The sequence below is a fragment of the Carassius gibelio genome, chromosome B5, assembly GCF_023724105.1.
Source record: "Carassius gibelio isolate Cgi1373 ecotype wild population from Czech Republic chromosome B5, carGib1.2-hapl.c, whole genome shotgun sequence".
NCBI lineage: Eukaryota > Metazoa > Chordata > Actinopteri > Cypriniformes > Cyprinidae > Carassius > Carassius gibelio.
The window spans coordinates 24254313-24276515 of record NC_068400.1 but is presented as its reverse complement, the minus strand read 5'-3'; the positions used below and the strand labels follow the sequence as shown (position 1 = coordinate 24276515).

The 22203-nt window shown below is 36.1% G+C and overlaps 2 protein-coding genes and 1 long non-coding RNA gene across 4 annotated transcripts; 2 read left to right on the top strand and 1 right to left on the bottom strand.

The window, feature by feature from the left end:
- The first annotated feature begins 391 nt into the window (after window positions 1–391).
- On the top strand, window positions 392–7567 carry LOC127958276 (phosphatidylinositol polyphosphate 5-phosphatase type IV-like). 2 transcript variants are annotated; one of them, XM_052557082.1, is made up of 11 exons: window positions 441–524; window positions 1604–2445; window positions 3609–3732; window positions 3817–3914; window positions 3995–4119; window positions 4678–4797; window positions 4884–4991; window positions 5076–5237; window positions 5352–5467; window positions 5551–5687; window positions 6556–7567. In XM_052557082.1, the coding sequence occupies exons 2-11, from the start codon at window positions 1664–1666 to the stop codon at window positions 6689–6691; spliced, it is 1908 nt and encodes a 635-aa protein (XP_052413042.1). In that variant the 5' UTR covers window positions 441–524; window positions 1604–1663; the 3' UTR covers window positions 6692–7567. The 2 variants fall into 2 exon arrangements, with proteins under 2 accessions (XP_052413041.1, XP_052413042.1); XM_052557081.1 differs by lacking the exons at window positions 5352–5467; window positions 5551–5687; window positions 6556–7567 and having other exon boundaries at window positions 392–491; window positions 5076–5325.
- A 70-nt stretch (window positions 7568–7637) lies between these two features.
- On the bottom strand, window positions 7638–13136 carry pmpca (peptidase, mitochondrial processing subunit alpha). Its single transcript, XM_052557083.1, has 13 exons — window positions 13065–13136; window positions 12516–12718; window positions 12355–12434; window positions 12148–12230; window positions 11967–12061; window positions 11516–11616; window positions 11173–11436; window positions 10993–11085; window positions 10773–10891; window positions 10599–10689; window positions 10469–10531; window positions 9216–9360; window positions 7638–8753 (listed from the first exon to the last, which is right to left on the bottom strand). The coding sequence occupies exons 1-13, from the start codon at window positions 13109–13111 to the stop codon at window positions 8584–8586; spliced, it is 1554 nt and encodes a 517-aa protein (XP_052413043.1). The 5' UTR covers window positions 13112–13136; the 3' UTR covers window positions 7638–8583.
- Window positions 13137–13986: 850 nt separating this feature from the next.
- LOC127957153 (uncharacterized) lies at window positions 13987–15289 on the top strand. The gene is made up of 3 exons (XR_008153716.1): window positions 13987–14191; window positions 14328–14387; window positions 14591–15289. It is a non-coding gene; the product is annotated as an uncharacterized LOC127957153 (long non-coding RNA).
- Window positions 15290–22203: the final 6914 nt, after the last annotated feature.

Sequence of the window (22203 nt, the reverse complement as noted above, 5' to 3'; positions counted from 1 at the left end):
CTGCGAAGGCCTGTTATTGAATGGGATATAGCTCTCTTTTCCAATTCTTCCTAAATGTGTTCAGGTTCTTTAGCGAGTAATGAATATAATCTTTTTAAGTCAAAACTACTTGTTTATGGTACCTTCCACGAGCCAATACATTTTTGTATAGCTTCCCACAGCAAATAACAGCAAAATGTAGTTTTCCAGTAGGCTACATTAACTCACAAGTAGAATTAAGTTTAGCATTGATCCTCAAATCTGTCTCGCGACATCCACTTTCCTGAAGAGTTTAGCTACAACAATAATCAACACACCTGAGACAGATTTGAGGATCACTGCTTTATAGTTTTCAGTGGCTGATTTTATTTGGTCTCCATAGTCTCGACTCTTATGAAAATAATAGCGACGGTATTAACGCGAGATGGCGCGGTTTCCTAACACACTGCTGCTGCCTGTCAGCACACCCTCTTGATTAGTTGTTGGTTGTCTGGCGTTGCTAGGGAAGTCAAGTAAGTTTGCTTCTTCAGCCATCTAACTTAGAGGTAATGGACAGCGGTTTCAATCTCAAAATTTTATTCGTCACATAAATGTATATTTATATTTTGCAAAGAGAAAATGATATTTTGTAATTGTAGCGATAGCTTACTGATGTGTGACTATCGTGTGACATCAGTGAATTTAACATCAGTGTTAGAGACTGAGATTTCAGACCGCTCTCATCAGAATATTTCACTACTAATACACTTTATCCTTAGTCTAAGCTCACATTTGCACTGATGATGCTTTTTAATAATAGTTATGTTTTTGTGGTACTGTTTGTACAGTAACGTTGTTAGTAAGTCAGTGGCCTATTGGTTGTTGTTGATAATGTTGTTGATTTACGACTCCCGATGTCTGTTGTTAATTAGACAGATCATAGATGTTTCACTGATTACTAATTCATTGATGTTTTTCATGTTGTATTCCAAGTAAAGCTGCTTTGGGCAATATTTTCATAATTTGTCGATTATACATAGTTTAACAAAATATTAAAAAATGTGTAGATCTGAAATTCCTTGTCTAATATTTTAATATTGGGTTGAAGAAGACATTTATTTGGTGTACATAATTATATTTACATTTATATTTACGCATTTAGAAAATGTTTTTATATAAAAAGATTTTCAAGATTCACAGCAAATTGTCACAGAAATAATGTTCGCAAAATATACACCGTTAACACAAAATAATTTATCAAAATAATAATCAAATCAAAATAATAATCAAAATAATAAGTATTTTAATAAAATGTTTTGACTTTAGTACAGTGGCAAATAAGAGGAGAATTACATTCTGTTGAAAACGGGGAAAAAAAGTTGTAGAATATTTCAAACATAAAAAATACATAAGCTAGCTGCCTTTATATTTAAGGAAGTGGTCTGTTAGAAATGATAAAAATAAAACATTTATGTAATTTTTTCTGTTATTTAGGGTTTTCATTATAACTTTTAAATTTGAATCCAATGTTGGGCAAGATGTGGAATACTGCTTAATTGAGCAATAAGTGAAATATCTCTTAATCGAAAGACATAATTGACATAATAATAAGTCATCAAAATAATCCCCTGACTTGTCTCCACAGGATGTAATCATCTGAGTATCATGGGACTCGTTTACATCTAAAACAAAGTCTGCTAATAGGATGAGTGGGCATGGAGACAGCATCGTCCCGTTTAACCCCACAGAACTCCAGTCAGGAGAACCAGCGTGTAAAGCAGATATTACTGTTCTGAGTGTAGACCCGAGGACAGAGAAGAGCAAGGAGGACATCAAGAAGCCATATGAAGGTGCCAGACTACTTCAGGATGAGCATAACAGGGACGCAAAACTTAGTCCATTTCAGCCTCGACCTCCCTCTCTTCCGAAGCCCGTGGGATTGGGAATGGGGGGTAAAAACTTCTCATTTGATGAGAAGGTGAGGGGGAGAAAATTGAGGAACAGCCAGGAGAGTCTCACCGACCCAGGCGAGACGGGCTCTTCCACCGATTCGCTTAAGGAAGACACCTCATCAAATGGCCAAGACCTTGCATCCGGACGTCCCCTCGATCTCCCACCCATGGAGACACCGTCATTCAGGATTAGGACCGATAGCTTCTCCGAGACTGACAGTGAGCATAGTGATCCGAATAAAGAGCGTTTGCAACCGTCCAGAATTATTTTGTCCCCACTGCAGCCCACTGGGTCATATCCTCCTCTGGAGAACGGCGCAGCCTCCAGGTCCTTAAGGACGACTAATCGGATTGACAGGGATTGTTTGGATTACAGTGCGGTGGGGAGAAGGGGGCGGGGGCCGGAGAGGCTTCAGAGGAATCTTAGTGATAGCCGGCTGTTGGACACCATGGTGTCAGACAATGCCTCTGTCCATTCCATGAAGTCTGCCTACAGCATTCTGAACCCCATCAGACCCCGCGATGTGAGGAACAGGTGAGTGTTTTTTATGTTATTCATCTGTTTCTTCTTTTCTGCAGCCTGTTTCGCTCAGCAGATCCCCATCTTCTACATCAAGATCACATGATCACAGGCTGATGTGCCACCTTGATTACCTCGCAAAGGGACCTAAGTGTCCGAGCCACATTTTTATGTGAATGAATGCATGAACCAAATTAAATTTCATGTTTCACAAAGAAGTAGACCATGATTAATGTTCCTGCAGGAGTGAGCACAGGCACATGCCAGAGTAAGTCACTACTTACAGAATCACCTGAACAGCTTTAGTTGTGGGAAGTGAAAAGTGAAGCTGGACGTTTATAGAGAGATTGGAGAGGAAGGGTGAGGCGGTGTGAATGCAAAGGGGATTAATGGATCAGGAGAACACACATTCATGTTCTGCTTGAAGGTGACATGATATTACACATGGGCAGTATTGAAATAAAAAATCAAATTATTAGACAGTTTAGATCTTTATTAATGTTATAATTCAGCCAGAAATTAAATTGTCTCTCCTTGTTTCGTTTTTTTTTTTAACTCTGTACGGTTTTCATCTGTAGAACATCAGTGGAGATGTTTTGAAGAATGTTCTCGCTGTTCTTTACCATCCATCAGATCATATTTTGACCAGGGGTTTACACAAGACAATTGTAAGATAATAAAAAGTGAAATGCTTTACTAAACAATCAATGCTACAAGTAAATTTAGACATTAAATATAAAAAAAAAATTATCTAAAGATTGCATTGAACAGGCTCATTAAAATATTAATGTTTATAGATTTACTTGGATTAATTAAGGTAATTAACATGCAGCAATAAGGGGACTGAGCATGAAATTAAATACCCAGTCTGTATTAGCTACTGAATCCGATAATGGAAAGGAATAAAGAAAATTTTATAATGTTGGTCTAGCTCAACATTAACATTAATGTATATGTTTATGTGTGTGTGTGTGTGTGTGTGTACTGTATACACACATACACACACACACACATCAAAAGATTTGGGTACACTCATCCTTTAGTTTAAAATTGTTCTGTCTTTATGAAATAATGTAGTTTATGTGAATGTATTTATGTAACATGCTAGAAGGAGCATTTCTCAACTCTTTTGTTCTTAGTTATTATTTTCCTGAAAATGTACCTGTTTATGGTTTTAGGAGCTTTCTGGAGGGTAGTGTTTTGGGTAACGGTGCCTTGCTGGGGGCAGAGGAGCTAGACCGCTACTTCCCAGAGAGACGGCTCGGTCTCTACGTGGCCACATGGAACATGCATGGAGAGAAGGTGTGGAACAATACCATCATTTGGAATGATTTGTTTGTTTAAGAGCAAAGCAGCTGTAGCCTAAGCTCTGACTCTTGGTCTCAGGGGCTTCCATACAACCTAGATGATCTGCTGCTCCCAACCGACACAGACTTCGCACAGGACGTCTATGTTATAGGAGTTCAGGAAGGCTGTCCAGATAGGTAAGACTTTGAGTTTTTAGTGTGTGTGTTTCTGTTACTCCGTAACTCAGCACATTTACTGTCTTCATGTTTGTCCACAGGAGGGAGTGGGAGATCCGTCTGCAGGAAACACTTGGGCCGTATTACGTGATGCTGTATGCAGCGGCCCACGGTGTTCTCTATCTCACTGTGTTTGTCAGGAGAGACCTCATATGGTTCTGTTCAGGTAAAGCTTTTTTTTTTTTTTTTTTTAATTAAAATGACATAATATTTGTTGTGCACTACTGTTCAAACTTTTAGGGTCAGCAGGATTTTTTTTATGTTTTGAAAGAAGTCTCTTCTTTCTTTTTTCTCACCAAAGCTGTATTTATTTGATCAAAAATACAGTATAACAGTAATGTTGTAAAATATTACTATTTAAATTTCTTTTTCTATTTTAATGTATTTTAAAATTTAATTTATTACTGTGATGCAAAGTTGCATTTTAAGCACATGAGTGTCACATGATCCTTCAGAAATAATTCTAGTATGTCGATTTGCTGCACAAGTAGTTTAATATTATCAGTGTTAAATTATCAATGATATTGTCAGTTCAAATTAACAGCATTTATTTAAAATATATTTTTTTTGTGACTATAATCATTACTGCCATTTTCAGATTTTTTTTAATGTGTTTAATGTTACCTTGTTGAATAAAAATATGAATCCCTTAAAAAAACTGCAGACCCCCAATTTTTTAAATAATATAATATAATAGCTAGCTTTCTTTGTTTTGCCACTACAGAGGTGGAACATGCTACAGTTACAACCAGAATTATATCTCAGATTAAGACTAAAGGAGCTGTGGGTATCGGCTTCACTTTCTTTGGAACATCCTTCCTGTTTATCACATCCCATTTCACTTGTAAGTGGAATATTTTTAACAACCCAGTTATATAAACTATAAAAAAAAACTATAAATCAACCCAACCATCTTTGTATTTGTTTCAGCTGGAGATTCTAAAGTATATGAGAGGATCTTAGATTACAACAAGATCATAGAAGCTTTGGCTCTTCCTAGAAACCTTCCGGATACAAACCCTTACCGCTCCACAACATGTGAGTCTTTCTGCATCTGTCACAATTCTCATATATAGTGTATTTATTTTTCTGTGAATGATCATATTTGCCACTCGTTCTCAGCTGATGTCACAACCCGTTTTGATGAAGTCTTCTGGTTTGGAGATTTTAATTTCCGCCTGAATAAAACCAGAGGTGAGGTGGAGGCCATTTTGAATCAGGTTATGGGCGCAGATATGAGCCCACTATTACAGCATGACCAGCTGTTGAAAGAGATGAAAAAAGGCAAGTTAGATGCAAAATTACAGTTCGGTGTAATTTATGCATATGCTCCCTTTAAGGAAAACTATTAACTCTTTATACTTATATCAGGAAGAATCTTTCTCTGTGCATTTGCAGGTTCCACTTTTAAAGGGTTTCAGGAAGCATCTATTCACTTTGCTCCTACATACAAGTTTGACATTGGTTGTGACGTCTATGACTCCACCACAAAGCAGAGAACACCCTCATACACCGTAAGTTTTTTTGCTAATTGCATGATGATACATCACTACATACTCTTTAGTACAGTTGTTGATTTGTCCTCATTTGTTGACAGGACCGGATTCTTTATCGAAACAGACAAGCAGATGACATTAAAGTGGTCAAGTATATGTCTTGCTTGTCCATTAAGACATCAGATCACCGACCTGTCATCGGCATGTTTCAGGTCAAACTTCGTCCAGGCCGAGATAAGTAAGAGTCTTTATACAATGATTTTAACGCTTGCACTTGTTTCTTCTAATTAGGTAGTTATCTAGAAAAGTAGTTAACGGGTTGGTTTATCCAAAAATGAAAATTCTATCATCATTTACTCATCTTAGACTTAATGTTGTTCATTTTCGAAACACAAATGTAGATATATTTAATAAAACCTGAGATTTCTGTTCATCCATGTCACCAAAACTATCATTATTAAAAAAAATTGTAAGATATTGTGTAAGAAATCCATATGATTCGAGCGGTCTTCTTAAGAGACATGACTTTAAATGTTGAACTGATTTAATTTAGACTATGTAACCTATATTTAACCCTCTCGTGCTCTTCATTGGAGTGGTATGAAATTTGGTAAAGATCAAATGGTCCTGTAAATGGTCACACAATGGTCTGCATTGAAAACGAAAGGGACATTTTTGAGATATCAACTTCAAATTTGGAACACAAGTTTTTTGGTTTTTTATTTTTTCGGTTTTAGAGTAACATATGTTTTATTAAACATATATTTCATATCCAATTTTAAAGTAGTATTTTTGTGCATTCTTCATAATAATAAATATAAAAAAATTATGGGAGACCAAACTTAAGTCTGCTCCGAAGAATTCCAGCATTGGGAAATGTAAATGCCATTTTCAGATCTACGCTCAAAAAGTGGTTAACAGGTAATAAATGGATCATAGCTATTACATAAAATGTAGTACCATAAAACCATATAAAAATATGAGATATAAAATGTAGTATATTCATATCTACATGAATGTTAATGTTTTGTGGTCTGTTCATGTTTCACCGGATGTTATTTGTGTAGGTTTGAGAAACCACTAAATCAGTGTATTATCCTCCTCAGCATTCCTTTGGGTGCTGGCCAGTTTGACAGGAGCCTGTACCTAGAAGGAATCCGAAGGAGAATCACCAGGGAGCTGAAAAAAAGAGAGGCAGCCATGAAGAACCAGAATGACAGCACGGTTTGCACTATATCCTGATCGCGGACCAGTGTGCGAGAGCCGTAGGGTGCTAAAACTGATCATTTCAAACACCGAGGTACTGACTTGGAAAGCTGGACTTTCAGGACCAAAGGATAAATCGGTACTACGGATGTCAAACGCACAGTCCAGGAACTAAAAGACTGCAGCTGGTACTATAAAATATTATAGAAATGTATCAAATATACTGTCAATTAAGTTATCCATTATTCCTAATCCATTTTTTGTATTATTTCATATTCTGGTATTTAACTTGGAAGCCCAAACAGTCTCTTCTCTGTATGGTATTAGATAATAGTGTTTCATAGCCTTTTTAAACCATTAGCTCACCTTTAACTGATAACTGTAAACACATATCAGCACCAGGCAGCTGATCCTGCTCATTTGATTGGCTCCTGGGACATTTTTGAAGAGTTACTTAACAATTTGCTAACTGTTGTACTCTTTTAAAAAAAGACTGTACTGTAGCATAATTACCAGCAACACTGGGGAGAATTTGTGTCAGCAGTTGATAGGTCTCTAATTGTATCATGTAGAGACTGACCTTGGTTTCAATTGAGTGCAGAATCAAAGCGAGGAGGCACAGACCATACTTGAGTTTACTGCCTTAACATATCCAATGTAATTCAGCTTACTTGATGTCAAGCAGGAACGACCATAGTATTGGTTGCTTGCGCATGGATCTCAGTGACTGTGGTGTAATAGTAAGTCATGCATTCACATCATTCGTTTCAGTTCCATTTGTACTGAAAGTGCCTGCGATCTTTCTTATGATCGCTTCAGTGACTTAAAGTACATTCTACTGTTTAAAACCAAATAATATCCTGTTAGAAATGTTTGTTCACTATGTTAAGTAATACAAAAACTCATACTTAAGGTGTTATTTCTAATTTGTCAAGATTACATTTTGGACCAAATGTGTACATGAAAAAAATTATACAAAGGATCAAGCTTTTATTTTTATTTTTTTAAAGGGAACATGAGGGTTTTTGCTCATGACAGATTCAACCATTGCCATCATCTTAATAGGCAGCAATGGAAAAAATACATATATAACAGTAAACTTGTACTGATGAAGTACAAGGGAATAAATATATTCTTGTAGGCTAATTTAACACAAACAGCTAAACACACATACATTAATCTGGTAAAGGAACTCTTAATCAGTGATCAGTTTCATGTTAACAGTGAGTTAGCAAGAGAAAAGGGGATTATCATTATGTACAGTGTGTTTTCACAGCTAGGGTAAGTTTACACAGTTTGTGTCATTCTGTTCAGATATTTCAATATACTGACTAACTCAAGGGTTTTGTAGAACTTTCTGAGAAATGGTATATGATGTGTTAAATATCATTTGGGTTTGCCCAGTTTTACACAGAAAAGCACAGCATGTGAACAAATGACATGGAAAATTCACTTGTCAAGACAATTAAGATCGAAATGTGAAGTTAGCACATTCATTTACTTTAAACACATGAATTCAACAAAATCATGCAAAATAATGCATTGGTGTGTGAACTTAAACTCGGCCAGTTTCTAAATAGTCTCTTCCTGTCCTCATACCATTACAACGCTTTCTTTCTTCTGCATAACAGAAATGATATTTTGAAGAACCAAGCCTATTAGAGCCCAGTGACTTTTATAGACATATAGAAATTTATAGACTAAACAATATCTTCTATGTTGCACAGTAGAAAGTCCAACAGTTGTAAAAGATCTACATGAGGGTAATTAAATAATGACAGAACTTTTGGGTCAACTATTGTTTTAGACTTAAGTTTATAGATGAAATGCAACCACAGTCTAAGCATTGCACTTGAATTCCAGTCCAGAGTAATATTTGTTGGGTCAATCCTCATATTTGCCTCGAGATGGTACCAGTGTTCAGTCCTCTATCGGAACAGGCGATATATGCGAGGAAGACGTCCGTCTTTACTAGAGAGAGCGGCTTGAATGTCCTCGTATGAGGGCAGCTCTGTCAGTTCTCCCAGTGCTGCCACCGCAGGCTTACTACGCAGCATTTTCGTTGTTACCCTCTTGATGTCACTGGCTGTAACATTACCTAAAACAAAGAAAAGTGTGGGGGGGGTTTAATATATTTTTGCAAATATGTCTCCCAAAAAGAACTAGTGAATGGTATGATATTGATTTAACATATTTAAGCCAATTAATGCAATTATTAAGTAAGTATGCTACCGTTCAACTATTTGGGGTCGGTAAGTTTTTGAAAGAAAGTCAAAAATATTTATAAAGTCTCTTATGGTCACATAGGCTTTATTTGATCAAAGATACAGTGAAATATTCTTACAATTTAAATATAATGTTTTCTATTTTAATACATTTTAAAATGTGATTATTTCTTGTAAAGCCAAAGCTGAATTTTCATAGCCATTACACTCCAGGCTTCTGTGTCGCATGATTCTTCAGAAGTCATTGTAATATTTGAATGTTACAAACATACATTTACTTGCTTAATGAAGCTTTCATATAAGCTTTATACTTTGCAGTAAAGATCAGTACTTACTGATGAGCTCACACAGCTCGTGTGGCAGCTTCCTCTTGCCTGTCGCAAGTACTTGTCGACCTACGTCTTCAAAGATGACCGGTCGTGACTCCAAGTTCATCATGAGCATGGATTTCAGTTGCGTCTTGGCTCTCCCTAGCTCCATCTGCACAAGTGAGAGATTTCAGGTTATGAACACAAACTCACAACGAGTCAAGTCACCTATATAACGCTTCATACAATACAGGTTGTGTCAAAGCTGCTTTACAGTGTCGAACAGGAGAATAGTTTGTCAATAATGCAAGAGGAGTAACAAATACACACTTTTCACATGATGACATGTGATCATCTTTTTCTTTCCTTTTTTCTCTCAATGTAATATACATTAATTATAAGACTGTACTTTTGCTATATTTCCAAGAAATTACATTTCAGAAAGCAATGTTAAGACCACTGTAGTCAAGCCCTGAATATTGTTTTCATCTTTTGGAAAGTCATAGAGATTCTACGCTGGATTTTACTGGGTTTCTGCAGGTATTATGAAGATAAGACTAAGTAAAGAAAACATTTAATAAAACACAATTTGTCAATATAGTCTCTAAATGTTTTTCCATTAATAACTTACTTTTTAATTCATTTTACAAAATAAATAGATTGAGGCTTGAATAGCTCTGCTCCATACCACTAGAATAAGGAAGTAACTTTTACTGTACCTTCTGATCACATTTTGCAGAGTGAGTGAGTATTTCAGTTATGCTTTCTAGTGCAAATATCTAAAGATTCATAAATCAAAATCCATTTACTTGAGCAGCAAAATTACACAAGTTTCGTTTTATGAGATATGATCAAATGATCAAATTGAAGGTTTGAGTGCTTCATGACTAAAACATGAATAAATATCTGCCAATGGACTCAACCTTATTCAAAGGGAAAAACTATTGAGAACCCAATTTTGCTCAACTTCTCTGAAAACAAGACTTTTGCATCTCAACTAAATGTATATTGATTTAAGGATGTTAAATTGGAAACAAGGCAAAAACCTTAAGATATACCTTTTTTGCAGTGCATGGGACATTTAATGCCATGGCTTTATGGATTTAAGAATCTGCTGTGATTTAAGACCTTCTTAAGGCCTAAAATTGTGGCATCGTATCATTTTCTATCAGAGCGACTGGGAACATAAAAAGTGCTTGTCGTCGTTTCCATTCACCACTATAGAAGTTGACCCAACTATGACTTTGCTTCCAGAAATCCATAACAAAGGAAGGTCTTACTTCTCCTGCTGTCCCAGCCATCTGAATAAACTCCCTCGTAATGATCTCCACCATTTCTCGCACCTAAACAAATAAATAATTTAAAACAACGCTGCGTACGGTAGTAATATTTACAACATAACTACAGTACCTGTCTAGGGTCTGCACTTGCATGGACGCAGAGCAGACCACTATCTTCATAGCTGTGGTGGTATGAAGTAGCATTGTACATCCAGTGATGCCTGTACAAACAACAACTGGCTTAAAACGGTTCACCACATAAATAACAGCAGAGTTTATGGAGTGTGAATAGACAACGCCACACCTGTTGAGCACATTCAGGTAGAGACGGGTGAACATGCCTTTTCCGGGCCCTCCTGCAGAGAAGGACCCTCCACCTCCCATCATCATATTGAGGACCGCGAAGGGGATAAAGTCATCCTCCTGTAAGTGAAAACAAACAAAAAAAAAAGACTCGCATCAGCACACAACCATTTCTGGCAAGCATGAAATTGATTTGATTTAATTTAATATGCGCAACAAACCAAAAAGGAACAGCTCTCCAGCCCAATCATGATGTGTGCTAGCTCAGGAATGGGTGTTGGACCCAAACTCACATCTGACATGTCCTTCTCCATCTGACACGAGACAATCAGCTTAGCTCAAGGAATTCGGAATCTTAAAAAATACCAAGTGATGACTGCCGGACTCAAGACTTCGCTCACCTTTACAATGCCACCCGTGTATTGTGCTACAGACTGGTCGACGTTGGCAGGTGTGCTCGCACCCCATACTGGTTTAACATTTAGGAGATACTTTCTGGCACACTGCACAAGCTGCTCATGTTCAATCCCAACCCCGGCCAGCACCATGCGCTCCGGACAGTAATAGCTCTGTAGGTACTTATGAAGCAGCTTCCTGTCAATTTTCTCAACATTTTGGGGAGGGCAGAAGCGAGGCAGGCCCACGGTGTTGCCCCTGTATGCAGCCTAAATATTGAAGACAAAATCAAATAAGACTTAGAAACTCATTTCAATGACCTACAACAAAGCATTGATCTGTACTCACAGCATGAATCATTTCTGTTAGTAAAGGCTCCGGGTCAGGTCTCATGTTCAGATCCTCCAACTCGAACCGAACAGCCATTCTGGCCATCTCAATCTCCTCATCTGAAGAAATAACATCAGTTACATTCAATACAGGTCAAAGATCTGGATTAAAACACTTTTCAAAAAGATTTTTGAAGTCTCATGCTCACCAAGGCTGCATGTGTTTAATTAAAAATACAGTACAAACAGAAATGTTATTAATTCAAATGGTTTTCCATTTTAATATGCATTTAAAAATCATTTTAATATGATGATTTGGGGAATCATTTTTTTTTTTTTTTTTAACCACGTTAAAAAGTAATATTTTCTTTTTCTCTTAGTTTCCACAAACATTTGAACATTAGTGTATAACTTTAACCATTTCAAAGATTAAGTAACATTAAATAATCAGTTGTGTTTTAGATGCTCACCTAATAAACGGGGCTGCAGGACCGCATCTGACAGGAGATTCACTACAGTATCCAGACCCTTAACTTCTGCTGAAACCGCATACATTGTTGTGTCCCTGTAAATCAAAGAAATAAATACAACATGCTAAATAAGAGGTAAACAGAACAGGGAAAAAAACTATCTGAACAAAAAGAGTCATACCTGGATGTTTGGCAGTCACATATGCCTCCATGTTTCTCAAGTGTTAGGAGAATTTCATCTTTACTTCCAAATTGGGCTGTAGACTTAAATTGAAGTATGAATCAGAGTGAGTTTGGTTTTGTGCTTTTAAATCAGAAGAACGGTGTCAAAGCAATTCAGTATATAAACAATTCATGCAATGCAGCTCATAAACATATACCAACTTACAGAAAATGAAAGCTTTTCCAAAAAGTGTGCAATTCCACTGGGATATTTTGCTTCATGCCGCGAGCCTGAATTTACTAAAACTAAACACAAGCAGGTGAGATGCAACCCTCAGTGTCTGACTCAGCTCACCTGAATCAAACGACACTTCACATTGTACTTACTTCCAACTGTACAGAATTGACCAAATTTATTCTGAGATGCGACTTTGAGTCCGTTTTCTAAGGTGGTGATTTTTGTCTCGTATTTCTCTTGTCCGTCCACGGAGGCAAAGATGGGTTTGGGGATCCCGGGTAACGGCGTGGACAGGGACACGCTGGGACACGCGCCGCCGCTGCTGTACGGTCTACACACCGCGACGCCAAACCTGCGACAGACACACACTCACTGCACTCACTGCTTCCACACGACATCTCAGCTTTAAACACGCTTAAATTACCAATAATATGATGATAATAACATATCATCAACACTGGCAATTGCAATATTTGCTGTCAATACAGTTTAATTAACGTTACGTTACGTTACCGGAGAAGCGCACGAGATTTTGAAGTTTGTCACATGTACACTATTGCTCTAACAAACGATTTTATGAAGTAGAGAGACAATGTAAAATATATTTTTTGTAAAAACATAAAAAAAATGAGGCTAAGACTCTAAAAATGTGACGCACGTCGATACAGTACGGGAATATTTAGGACATTAGATCAAACCTCTGTGCTCGGCTCCAGCCCCTTAATCTTGACATGTGAGCAGCCATCTTGGATTCTATTTGACCATCAGCGTTTCCGGAAATGGCTATTAAACACTTCCTAGTCATGTTGCTATGATCCTAGAAACAAATGTAAAAATAAATAAATAAATACTGTATGAATAGACGGGGCGTGTAAATAGCGAGAACAGATTTATATTAAAAAAAAATTATTTAAATTTAAATGTGTGTGGGGAAATATAAAACAAAGTGGTATTTGCACAGTTATAACTTATTAATAGTATGATGCTTCCAGTACATTAGAATAGTTTTCACAGTTCAGTTGCACAAGCGTTTTTCTCTAGCAGAAGGTTTAAAATAAACAAAATGAGAAAAATAAAAATAAACAAACAAATAGCAGGACAGGTTGTCACATGCTCTACTTGTTGTAATTTTATTAAAAAGGCGATAAATAATCTAAAACAGAAGGCAGGGTCCCATTGTGACATCTTTCCTAAATAAGGCCCCCCAAAACCTACATGTAATAAATAAACTGATTTTTTATTTATGTATTTATTCTGAGGAGAAATAACAATTAAATTCTTTTTTTTTGAGACTGTGAAGGTATTTAAACAGAAAATTAAACTATTCACTAAAAACTAGCCTCACTAAGAGTTATCACTAAAAGAGCCACTAAAGTACATAAACCAATCTGTTGAGATTCATGCTTGACCTGAAATAAATAATATTATGTTTGGAGTCTTTTGCACCAGTTTTCTTTCACACTAGTTTAACCTAAAAGAGCTTGAGTCTATATGGAACGGTTTGTACTTACATCTTGTATTGAGACCAAAATAAATGGTGCATGAGAATTGGATTGATTTCTAAATGCAGGCATCAATGCTTTTTGTTCATGGCCACACAAGAATTAGTTCACTGAAAGAAGTGTGCATATATCGAGAATGATGTTTTCGCAGCATCTGGTTCTTATTTTGTTGTCCATATGTTTAATGCCACAAATTAACTTTTCATATCAGCTACAAGATACAATTCACACTTTGAGAGAGGAGAACATGTACCTACATCACAGACTGAAAAACCTGACTCAGACACTGCAAGAGCTGAGAAAACTTCTGGATCACTCACAGGGTGAGAATATTCTGGCTGTAGACCTTTGATAACAAATATGAGCGTATAGGAGCCGGTGCTTGTAAGCAATTTTATAGTTATATTTTGTTGAAAGAATTTTTCTATCCATTTATTAGAAGTGTTTATATTTCCACAGAGTCTGCGTTGAATCATGATAGTGACACGTTGCATGCCTGGAATGAGTGGATTAAGAATGGTATTTGGCTTTTTTACGGCACTATTGAAATCTGAAAATTTTTCTCACTTTCTGATATATATATAGTGAATCAGTACACTATGATTGGACATGAAGGCTAACAGCAACTGTACTGGAGTCCATGTATAAAAGCATTGAGTGTAAATGTTGTATCAAAGCAGACTGGTCCTCACAAACTGAGATGCTGTGTGGTGTTTTTTCAGGAATCAGCACAGAGACTCGTCTCATGTTAGAACAAGCTTTCTGCCTGCCAGATCTTCATGCCAATGCGAATTTATATTTCCGAGAACCAATTCTTCTTGTTGTGTCATGTCTCCTTTGGACTGGGATCCTTCTCATGTAAATATGGTCATTATATTCTAATCTAACCTTCTAACCTTCTACGATTCTACATTTTTCTAATTCAAGTTTGTAAATATTGACACTAAATATTAACAATGAGGTTTATTTTGTTAACATTAGTTAACCACATTCCACAGCATATATTAATCTTAATTTACAAATATAAGTTTTTTTTAATCAAAAGTAGTATACTAACATTAATTCATGTAAAGAATGTATTGTTTTATAGTATTCATGTTAGTTAATGCATTGTAATGTTTACATAAGCGACCTTAGTAAAGTGTTACCAAATAAATAAAGTCTTTCACATTTTACATATTAATCTCAATTAAATAGTCATTTTATTGATTAGTCAGCTGATTTAGACATACCCCCACCACCCTCCCACCACCATGCATTAACTTTTTTTGATTTCAACATTTTACATTGGGTTGTCTATTAAGGTCACATAACTTTGAGAAACAATCAATAGCCTCTATTATTCATATTCTAATGAAGCCTGTTATTAAATCTTGTATGACGAGTGCAAATAAAAGAGGTTCATTTGTGAGAAAACTTTATATTTAGTGCTTTGTTCTTATTATCAAGGTTAAAAAAGATGCCTTATATTTTTGTGCAAACCATTCAAAAGTTTGGAGTAAGGTAGTTTTAAAATATATATATATATATTATTAGTTTTATTCTACAAGGAGACATTAAATAGATTAAAAGTGACAGTAAAGACATTTATAATGTTACAAAAGAGTTATTTTTCAAATAAATTTGTTTTGTTGTTTTTTTTTTTTAACTTTCTATTTATCAACGAAAAATAATTACGATAATTACACACTGCTAAACTGGATGCTCCAACTGTTTTCAACACTGAGAAAAATAAGAAATGTTTATTGAGCAGCAGTTCAGCATGTATTTCTGGATTATCACGTGACACTGAAACTGAAGTAATGGCTGCTGAAAAATCCTCTTTGCATCACAGGAATAAATTATTATAATAATTATTATTATTAAATATATTAAAACAGAAAACAATTATTCTACATCGTAATAATATTTCACAGTATTAATGATTTACAGTTCCTTAATGCAGCCTTAGTGATTAAATTATCTATAATAACACTTGATTCTGTTTCTGTAGCTGTTAACAAAGATAAATGTGATGAAATTGTTGTTGTGTCATCTTTTGTTGATTTGTTGGACAGATCTGGATCACCCATGACAGGTCTTTCTGATTGAAAGTGTAAATAAAGATTTATACAGCTTGTGGTCTCGACAAAGTCATTTTCTCTGTTGATTCATTTTCAGCTTCTGGCTGATAATTACTGTAGCAACATGAAATTATTTGGAGCCATTCTCCGACTTTGTGTCCACACTGCAAATATCACATTAGCCAACAGAATTGGCCTTTGTTTAGTTAATTAAAATCACCCTCTTGCATAGATTAGAAATCAGGCTATTTGTAGTTTAATTTACATCTGATTGTGCTGTATTGATAAAAGAAGTGAACTCGATTTACATTTGCAAAGACTTGCTACATTTTGCCTGAAACACCACCAAGTTACCTGATTCTACAAAATTCTTATTTTTTTAAATAGTAGGTTATATTAAAATCAATGGTAACACTTTACATTTATTAGTTAACTTTAGTTAACCATGAAGTAAGCATGAACAACACTTATTACAACATGCATTTATTAATCTTAATTAATGTTAATTTCAACATTAACTAATACATTATTAAAACCAAAAGTTGTGCTTGTTTACATTAGTCAATGCAAGCAAGCAAGCAACTTTATTTATATAGCACATTTTTTAAACAACAGCCGCTGCCCAAAAGTGCTTTACAAAATTAATGCACTGTGAATTAACATGAACTGACAATGAACGACTGTAGTTTCATTAACTAACATTAACAAAGATGAATAAATACAGTAATGAATGTATTGTTCATGTTAGTTAATACATTAACATTAACTAATGGAACCTTATTGTAAAGTGTTACCAAATCAGTAATACTGTTTCTGCTATCTGACTTTGAAACATTTGCATTTAATACCAGATTATTTATTATAATAATCTGTTCTTAAATTAATTTATTATTGGAAAGGACATATTGAGCTTCAGCAAGTTATATATTCCAGTTCTAAATATATGGAATGGAAAATTAAAGCAGCAAATTTTGAATCACCCCTCTCTTACAAGAAATGAACCATGTGTAATATTATAAATCACTATTTTGATTTTAACAGAGCCTATGCTATAATATAATTTATAAAGTCACATGCAGCCAAAAACACGTACGGGTGTGAAATGATTTATGCCAATGAGTACAACAAACACTATTAGACTTGTGGACACCTTTTATAAATAACCATTAAGGGGGAATTGGATCACAATTGTTCTCATGTTTTAGCTTTTTATTTGTGGCCTCATGCATTTTGCACAGTGTCTGAACACATGCAGAGTGGTGCTTTAGTCCTCTCATATTGTTCGTGGCAGTGGAGGGGTGGTGCTCATCTGTGTGTCGCATGTGTGTCTTCTGCTCCATCACTAGATCAAGCCTGCTGCATTGAAAGAACAGAAGTGTGTCTGGATCCGGATCCCTGACAGAGATGAACACTTCTGCTCTTCTTGGGTAAGTGCAATATTTTTGCACTGGTTAAAATAATTATATATGCTTACATAGTTGATGCAATACAGTTCCATTCATTTATTTTACTTTTTTGTATGGTGTATACAAGCATACACCAATTTTCAATGAATCAATACATATCAAGTCTTCTCTTGGTACTGTAAATGTTAACATTTTCATCTGGAAGGACAAATATTGACATGCAGATACAATCAGTACAATCAACACAATTAAGTGCACAGATTTTTTATTAAAAAAAAATCTAATAAAATAAAAATCTTACCCAGTGAACACAACTCAAAACTAACTGGTTACAGCTATGTAAAAAAAAAAAAAAAATCATTAATCCATTTATTTATGGCATTTCTTTTAGTTTATATTATTAGAAAATATGATTTCATTTTTTTTCTTGAAAATTTAATGTTTAGTTCAAAGTGTTACTTGTCCTTGTTTTTAAATATTTGTGAAATACTGAAGCAACACTGTTTTTTTTTCAGTGCATAGACTAAGGATATTAATCTTTGTTGTTTAGATATCAGTCAAACCGATTAAAAAGCTGAAAAATGCTGTTCTATGAAACACTGTCATGGTAAAAAATAGATAGCTGGTATAAAAAAATACAAAACCATAAGCATCAGAATGAGCAATATATACACAATCAATATCAGCAATACTTTAAAGTCAGCAGTTATCTGTTAATAAAGCTAATTGTATGATTGTATTTAGTTGTTTTCAAATTTGCAGCTTTACTAAACTGGATACTTTTCTATATGTTGGCATTATGAATTTCCATAAAAGTATGTTATCGGTCACTACACCAAAATTAATATCCAAAGTTTTCTCGTTACTCTTTCCATCATATCTTCATAGGCCTAATGCCAGAAAAATCTAACTCCTTCTCTAGAGTGCTTAGATTGTATTTGTAAGGTGATCAAATATTCAATACTTTAATGAATTGCTAAACTGCTTCTTCATTTAATGGGGTGTTGTTTGGCTAAAGGAAACACACCCCCGGCTCCTGGCATTAGATCCCATTAGCTCACCCACCTGCTGTTCATGGGCCATGCCAGATGAGTCATAAGGCTGAAGCGCTCATTGATGGGATTTCTGTTCACCTCTGAGTACTCACCTGCTCTCCCAAAATGCTGCACTATCATAATAGACTGAAGTGTCTGGAAATGTGGAATGCAATAATAAAAATAGCAATAATAAGACATTATAAATAATCTGAGACAGAGGACCTCTATAGCACACATTTGAAAATAAATAATAAAATGCATATAAAAAAAAATACGAGGCAATAATAAAACATTGGGAAGGTTACTTTGGTTTATGTATTAGGTTACAGTTTACAAATTACCATGTTTAAAATGTAATAGTGTAACTACTTCAACAATTAATTATGCTAAGCAACTGATTACATAATTTTTTATGACTTTTCCTATATTTATTTAAAATATTTTCAACTGTTAATCATTTTAATGCATGCAGGGTTAACCTTCCAGTATTCAACATTGATTATTTTCATACTTTTTTTATAAAAACAAAATCCTTCAAGAATCTTCAAGACCTCTAACACTAGCTTGCCTTATTCTTTTTCTTATCTGTTTGCTTCTTATTTATTATATAATACAAAAAAAACTAGTTTATTGTTTATTAATACACCTAACAAGTGTATTGTTAGGTTAACTGAGACTTGTCAAAGCACTTGCATATTGCTATTTTGTATCTGATCATGAAAGGAGTGGAAAACTGCTCAAAATCAGAAGAAAACCTTCATGTTGCCATTGATTAATATTGGTGTTTCTATAAATGTTCACTACGCATATCAAAATGCTGCTATAATAAGCTTCTAAAGTCTAATAATGGATATCTTCATGACACTGAACTCATATACTGAGGCCTGTAGTGTAGAAAAATAAGCATATTTACAGCATCACTACTGGCCATATAGGGAAGCAGTAAACTAAGACGGCCCTACATGGACACAGTGGCAATGAAAGCTAATGTGATCAAGTACAAACCTTTCCTTACAAGCTTTCTAACTGATCCTTTAAGTACAAAGCGTCTCTGCTCTTTTCATGTTATGATCAGTAAATGGAGGGTTTGCTGCTGTGTGGTGTAAAGTGGCCAGTCTATTGAAGAGAGTAAAGAGGTCTGTAGTATACAAAGGCTGGCTGTGATGATAATAGTGGTAATGAAACACAACCAAAATAGGAATATGTCATGAGAAATGGAGAGAGAGGAGGTGCTGCTGCGCTGTGTGAGAGTTGTGATTTGCACTCGGTCTTGCTCAAGTATTTACGTTTTGAAATATTTGATATTTCCTCTACTTTATGACTGCTATCTGTTTATCTTGTTTTTCAGTGCATGAATGCATTTGGTCAGATGAAGAATGATGCTATGGACCATTATTTTCACCTAAAAGGCACAGATGAAGAGGGCTAGCATGTCTCGTCCTGTATGGAGCACAGTTCAGATGTCCTGTTCATTCTGGCTCCTCCTTCTCTGCTCCTCTATCAGGTTTAATCCTGCAGTGTCTGAATTAGGTGAGTGTAACCTGTGTATTTTGGCTACAAGTGTGTTTATGTTGTTTTGTTTGCCATGCAAATGTTTTATACGCATGCATAATTTTACAAAAGGCTTGCCAAAACATTGTGCTGCTCCATGTGTCGCCTAGCAACGGCGGACTTCAAACTAGCCCTGCTTCCTCAAAGTGATGCCCATTTCAAATGAGATTTAATGTGGTGAAAGGTACACTGAGTATATGGAATAGCTGGTTATTACTTTGCAAAAAGTATGCAAATACTAATGCAATATATAATTATTTATGCTACAGATGATGCATTGTGTTTTTAGTAAAACCTACAGAAGACACCTGACACCACATTCAAATTTGGGATTAAAAATCTTATTTAATCATCAAACAAGCAAAGTGATGTAAAATGAATATGTACATATGTACACTTCTCTTTTTACTCAAATTGCAAGTTGATAATATAATTTCTATTAAATTATACAAAAAACAAAACAAAAACAATAATAATAAAAAATAGAAAAAAATCACTAAATACTTAGGAAATGTGGTATTTTATGCAAAATGAACATAATCACATGATAATGTATTACACTGTTTATTTATTTATTGTTCTTTGTCAGAAAATCTAAAATATCTAGTTTCTAAAATAATTATTTATTGCCAAGTCCAAAATTAGTTTGAATTTAGTTTGCTTATAATATTTTATTTACTTACTTCATCTTGTTATATTCATTTGATTTCTTTGCACACTTTTCTGGTTTGCTCATTGTTTTCAGTATTACCTGAAGATGGCGTTTGGATTTTAAATAGCTCTCTGATGCTGCACTGCACAGTGTTTGACTCTGGCTTGAAGACTCCTCTACCATTGACATGGGTGTCACAAACCACTATGGAAACAGAGGGTTTAGTGCAAGTGAACAGTTTGTGGCAATGTGACAAGGTGTTGTTGAGTTGTTTAAGAAGATAACTTCCAGAGCTCTGGAGATAAACACAGGTTTATCATAGGAAATACAGGTTAGTAGAGAGAGGTCGGGCACCAGTTCAGTGGTAGTGAACGGTAGACCGGACACCGGAGTACTGAGTTGGAGGAGTCTTTATCCAGATGATTACTGGGTGCAGGTGCAGGTGATTAGTATCAACGAGGGCGACCATGGCCTCTGGGTGCGGGACGATTAGGATGTTGTTGATGGAACTCTTCAAGAAGTATGGGGTCTAGAATCTCGTCCCGGGCCACCAGGGAACGTTCCTCTGGTCTGTACCCATACCAATCCACCAGGTATTCCAGCCAGGTACTCCCGTCCCCACGAGTTCAGGATTTCCTTCACCTGGTAGATGGATGGTTGTTCTAGGATTTCCGGAGGAGGGGGTTCCTGAGGTTCCGGGTATCTGCAGTGGAGGAAGAGGAGGGTTTAATGAGTGAAACGTGGAACAATGGGTGAATGCAGTACCTGGGAGGTAAATGAAGCATGTGTAGGGTACGGGCCAATGTAGCAGGGACTTAACTTCCTGCATTGCTGATGGAGATGCAGATCCATTGTTGATAGCCATACTTTGTCCCTGGGATGGTAAACTGAAGTGGCAATGTGTCGAACATCAGAAAAGGCCTTGTGTCTCCGTATGGAGGTGGATGTGAGCTGAGTTCCACACTCTCTCGCTCGCTCGGAACCAGTAGTCCACAGCTGGAATGGCCGAAAACTCGCCTGTCCAAGGGAACAAAGGGGGTTGGTAACCGAGCATGCACTGGAAGGGGCTGAGGCCGGTGGTACCTTGTCGAAGGGAGCTCTGTGCATACTCTGCCCAGGGAAGGAAACGTTTCCAGCTGTGCTGGTCTTCTTGGCAGTATGCCCGGAGGTGCCGTCCGAGTTCTTAGATCTTCTGCTCAGTCTGGCCATTAGTCTGCAGATGGTACCCAGAGGATAAGTTGACCGTCACTCCTAGGAGATGGAAGAAGGCTTTCCATACCCTGGATATGAATTGTGGATCCCGGTCTGGCACAATATCTTCAGGTAGACCAAAGTTATGGACGACATGGTTGGAGAGATGTTCTGCCATTTCCAGGGCAGTTGGAAGTCCTGGCAGGGGAATTAATTTACAGGCTTTTGAGAAATGATCCACAACTACTAAGATGCATGTGTTACCTTCAGAGTTGGGCAGGTCAGTGACAAAGTCAATTCCCAGACCAGGGCCTTCGTGGAACAGGTAGGGGTACCAATTTGCCTACAGGGAGCTGACGTGGAGTGGAAGACATGGCACAGACTGAGCAACTACGGACGTACCTGATGACATCCCGGGACATACTGGGCCACCGG

Bases quoted from the DNA above. Each gene is read 5' to 3' on its own strand.
- LOC127958276 (XM_052557082.1), top strand. From the start codon at position 1,664: ATGAGTGGGCATGGAGACAGCATCGTCCCGTTTAACCCCACAGAACTC. The intron at 3,733-3,816 runs GTGTGGAACAAT...TCTTGGTCTCAG, and splicing joins GGAACATGCATGGAGAGAAG to GGGCTTCCATACAACCTAGA. The intron at 3,915-3,994 runs GTAAGACTTTGA...GTTTGTCCACAG, and splicing joins CAGGAAGGCTGTCCAGATAG to GAGGGAGTGGGAGATCCGTC.
- pmpca (XM_052557083.1), bottom strand. From the start codon at position 13,111: ATGGCTGCTCACATGTCAAGATTAAGGGGCTGGAGCCGAGCACAGAG. The intron at 12,435-12,515 runs GTAAGTACAATG...GCTTGTGTTTAG, and splicing joins TCAATTCTGTACAGTTGGAA to TTTTAGTAAATTCAGGCTCG. The intron at 10,532-10,598 runs GTACTGTAGTTA...TTATTTGTTTAG, and splicing joins CAAGTGCAGACCCTAGACAG to GTGCGAGAAATGGTGGAGAT.